Genomic DNA, 4,556 nt, shown 5'->3' on the forward strand with positions numbered 1-4,556 from the left:
ATCCACCAGGTGCGCTCAAACCAAATCCCAATTTAATTTAGACTATTTTGTTCTATTGAATAATTATATTTGTGACTATATTGTGTGCATATGCATCTGTTCATCAATCAAATCATTTATGGAAGATATATTAGTAGGCTAGTTGATCAAGTTGTCACACACCAAGATTTCCAAGATAGTTGCTCCTTTGAAATTCATGTTCATTCTTTTTTGTTTTAGTATCTTGACAAGCCTATAATTATGATTTGTTTGAATTTATTCATTTTACCTGCATAAAAATATATGTATTTTAGAAAATTTAGGGCCCCAATTCGCATTCCGTACCGTGGGTCTGAATTTCTAGAGACGGCCCTGTCTGCATGACCCCGCTATTTAAGCCGGTCAACTAGCTACTCACGCAGCGAGGTGGGACTAATATGGATGATCGAAAATCTTAAGCATGAATAATTTTCGGTGTTTTTTGACAGCTCCGCCAGCCCAACACGGACATGATGATCGACGTGCATGTGTTTGCATGTATTAGCTGTTTTGGAAATAGGGTTTGTGGTTGCAAATGGTAAAATTTGAGGCCCGTTCAGTCACTGTCCGTGGGCGCGTCCGTCGATGTTTGAGGACCCAAATTTGCAGGTTACGGCTGTAGATGCTCTTAGCAAGTTAAGGATGCTATTTATTTTGGCAGACGCGGGCCCATAGTTGATAATGCCTCAGACCTCTCCCAATGCATTGGTGCTAAAGTAAGGTGCTAAGTGCATTACAATGCTTAGCAACTAATGTCCCTAATGCATCGGTGCTTAGGTATTGTAGCTAAGACTCCTCTATTTAATTGTTTAGTAATAGAACTCCTTTATGTATTGGTTGGTAGTCTTTTACCTAGGTTCACGTGCTTAGCATTGGTTCTTATTGGGGTCACCATAATGCTCTTTCTCCTCCTTAATTGCTTTGCCACATCATTTTTCTGCCTATGTGGCACCCTTAGCACCTGTACACCGTGGAGCACTGGGAAGGGCCTTAAAAACATAAATGGAAAAAGGCTTCCGATTTGGATTCCAGATGAAACAAACATCTCATGGGGCACCAAGTTGCCGTGGTAACTACAACATATCAGATGATTACCGGATATTTTTTTTAATGATTTTTAGTTTAACCATAGTTCATTCAAATTTTAAAATTCAATTTGCTTTTCTTGAAAAGTCGATTTCTCCTTGCGTATGAGGAAAACCCAAATTTTCCACTAGATAACCAAATCCATGTCAGAGACAGAAACATATTCCTTATGCACACGGTTCGACCTTGGTAGAGAAACAAGAAAGAGAAAACACGCCCCCTCCCCCTTTGCTACGTGGCAGACACACATCATGGCGAGCCTTCCAACATCGGCCAACGCTGCCTTCATTGCCATAGACGATGATGAACAGGGTCTAGGCGCCGCTAGTAGGAAGAAGCACCACCAAAACGAGGGGGGTGGGGGGGCTCTGCCTGAACCATGAGATGCGATTGCGAAGGTCAATGGGGCTGGCGAACTCCAGTCATGCAGGCGGTCCACATGCCTGGACCTCCCCTAAGAGCATGGTTAATAATCTATATACCTTACTAATAAAAGAAATAGGTATTCTTAGTCCGTCATGCTATTTTGTAGAAACCCCCCCTGATGTTTCTGACATTAAACCCACAGTCCATATCAAATGTTTTTAAAAATATTCGTATGTTCTAAACCATAACTTCAAATTTAACATGTTATATATGAAATTTGAGTAGAAAAATATGTAGAATCTGAATATGATGTTATTTTATCTGTTAACAATAAAAATACTATCTAGGCTGCAATGTCAATCACTAATGCATTATCAGGGTTTTTTTCATACCGGTACTAATTCAGCTTGGGGATTAACACCTCAGCAATATCAGGATTGGACATGAAATTGAAGATAAACTTGCTAGAACACCCAAGAAATAAGGACATGCATGACAAGAAATAAAATAAGGACCTAATAAAGATGGAATGTCCGCTATAAAAGAAGGTACCAATAAAGATGGGATGTCCTCTATAAAATAGATGAAAGATAAAATGCAGAGGAGATCCGATAAAAATGAGATGTTGCACTATTCTCCTATATATAAGAAGAAAAAAGAGAGGACACGCATGAAAAAGGGTAAAAAGGAGGCATGCATGACAAAAAATAAAGTAAAAGACAAGTTTGATAAGATATAAATAGTGATAAAACTGGGACAAATACATATGACATATATGACAAGAAATTGTGATGAAATAGGGGCGCAAGTACCTGAGTCAACAGGAGACCATACAAAAATGTTCTTTTCCAGACAAAAAAAAATCCTTTTTATGATTAAAAAATGTTGTATCTTTCTAACAACTTTTTTAACAACTCTTCATGTATTTAAAAAATAGCTACAAAATTTGAGATTATAGAATATTTTTTGTAAATCAAGAGTGTGTGGTATTTTTGTTTCTCCCGTTGCAATGCATGGGCCTTTTTGCTAGTATAGCCAACAATCAGCTATAGGGAGTAGTCAGTCACTTATAGGCAACCTAATAGTCGACATATACAATAGTAAATTATAAATGTGTATTATTTGTTAATAAGTGGCCCATCATATAATCCACAAATTGCCTTGGAGTTTATGCTATAGCCAAGACTTAATCAACCGCCCCACTTCGCTTCTCTCCTCTTCTCTTCTCTTTTCTTCAACTACCCAGAAATATAAAATTTTAACTCTTATAGCCTGCTTATATCATATTATTTATATTTGCTTTTAGACCGATTGCGGCGGGAGCAAAAATTATATCAGTGAATTCGTATTCGAATGAAGTTTTCAATTATATAATTTTTTCTCCGGCCGCAGTTGGTCTCGTTGGTTAAATTTATGGTCAAAGTTAGACCTCGGGAAACGCGGGCGCAATATATTTTGAAACGGAGGAAGTATATTATTATCTGAACCAAACGGCTCTTATTCTGGCTGCATGCATGCAGCGTGCAGCTGGTTGGTTACATATCATGCGTACTTATAAGGTTGCGCATGCACTTAACACTGTAACACCAGCTGAATCTAACTTGGGACGGACGGATAGTATATATGATGCGAAGATGGATGCTGATCAGCTGTTAATGACCCTGCAGTTGCGCCTGATCTGGGTGGGGGTTCCAGGGGGCGGGCTTAGCTTGGACATCTTGATGATCGCCGTCACGAAGTCGGACGCGAAGAGCGCCGGGTTGATGACGTACCGGCTCACCAGCGCGTCCTGGGAGCCCCCGTTGAAGAGCTCCTGGTCGGAGTTGAGCAGGCCGCGCTTGGCGACCAGGTTGCTGTAGTAGGCGTTGTCGAAGGCGAGCGGCGTCTGCACGTCGAGCGGCGCCAGGTTGGTATCGCCGTTGGGGGCCTGGGCGGGGCAGGTACGCTTGCGCAGCGTGGCGAACACCGGGTCGATGTTGGTGCCGTTGTAGATGTGGTCGCGGAAGTTGATGCACTGCGAGTAGCCGATGGTGTGCGCGCCGGACAGCGCCGTCATGTCCCGTGGGCTCAGCTGGTGCTTGTTGAACGCAGCGATGAGCTGGTCCAGGCTATAGTCAGGCGTCGGGATGTCGCTGTTCGCCGCATTCAGGCTGGCCGTCGTTGAGTCCCGCTGGCCGAGCGGCACGGGCCAGCTGGGCCCGCCTAGCTGGAGGAACAACTCGTACGTATACCGATCGATCCAAGCATTGTCAGTAACCAGAAAACTGCATGCAGTGCACGTGCCCACTGTCATTGATTGTATGTACGTACCAGAACCACGCCGTCCCGTGCCGCGACGGCGATGATGTCGGCGCAGGAGACGACGCCAGGGCAGACCAGCTCCACGTTCTTCTTGATCTCGTCGATCACGTCGAAGCCCCGCACCGAATTCATGTTGGGAAGGGCCGTCTTCTCGCCCACGAAGCTACCCTTGTCATCCAAGAGAATGGACCCATCACAGCCCTATACATGTAACAAAATTTCACCATTAATCCCGACCTGACCTTCGCCGTATATGATTGTAAATCAGTCGACATAACTATGTTCGCTTATGAATTTAGTGTAATTACTTGAACAAAGCAGTCATGGAAGTGGAGCCTAAGGAGGGAGGCCCCCATTCGGCGCTCGACGAGGATTGCCTTGGTCACTGTGGAGCGCACGATGAGTTCCAGCGTCGGGCAGGTCTTGGCGTAGAACGACGGCGACAGCTGACCATACGCGGAAGAGGAGAGGAGGAACAGGGCAAGCAAGCAATGCCATGCCCTACAGGTAGAGCTGGAAGCCATGGCTCAAGTTTATCTAGCTACGTACTACGTAGGCTCAGTCTGTTCTTCACTGTAAGTAGGATTGCTAGCTCACTCGCTCTACATTACTGTGGTGGGCACGAGCCACCTATTTATAATGCCAGTATTGTTCGTTCGGTTGCATGAGATGCATGTAGAATTGTGAAAGTTAGGCCGGTACGTACGGGGTTGTGGAAAAGTATGACAAGTTCCACGTGGTTGCTTTCTCTAGTTGACTAATTAACAGCAACGCATCTCTACTTA

General features: G+C 44.0%; 1 protein-coding gene across 1 annotated transcript; it reads right to left on the reverse strand.

The window, feature by feature from the left end:
• Positions 1-2,929: 2,929 nt before the first annotated feature.
• LOC125515785 (peroxidase 70-like) lies at positions 2,930-4,356 on the reverse strand. The gene is made up of 3 exons (XM_048681285.2): positions 4,080-4,356; positions 3,781-3,972; positions 2,930-3,676 (listed from the first exon to the last, which is right to left on the reverse strand). Exons 1-3 carry the CDS (start codon positions 4,293-4,295, stop codon positions 3,116-3,118), a joined length of 969 nt encoding a protein of 322 aa, XP_048537242.1. The 5' UTR covers positions 4,296-4,356; the 3' UTR covers positions 2,930-3,115.
• Between the last annotated feature and the right edge of the window lie 200 nt (positions 4,357-4,556).

The sequence above is a fragment of the Triticum urartu genome, chromosome 6A (assembly GCF_056163025.1).
Source record: "Triticum urartu cultivar PI428250 chromosome 6A, HENAU_Tu73, whole genome shotgun sequence".
In the NCBI taxonomy this organism is placed as follows: Eukaryota; Viridiplantae; Streptophyta; class Magnoliopsida; order Poales; family Poaceae; genus Triticum; species Triticum urartu.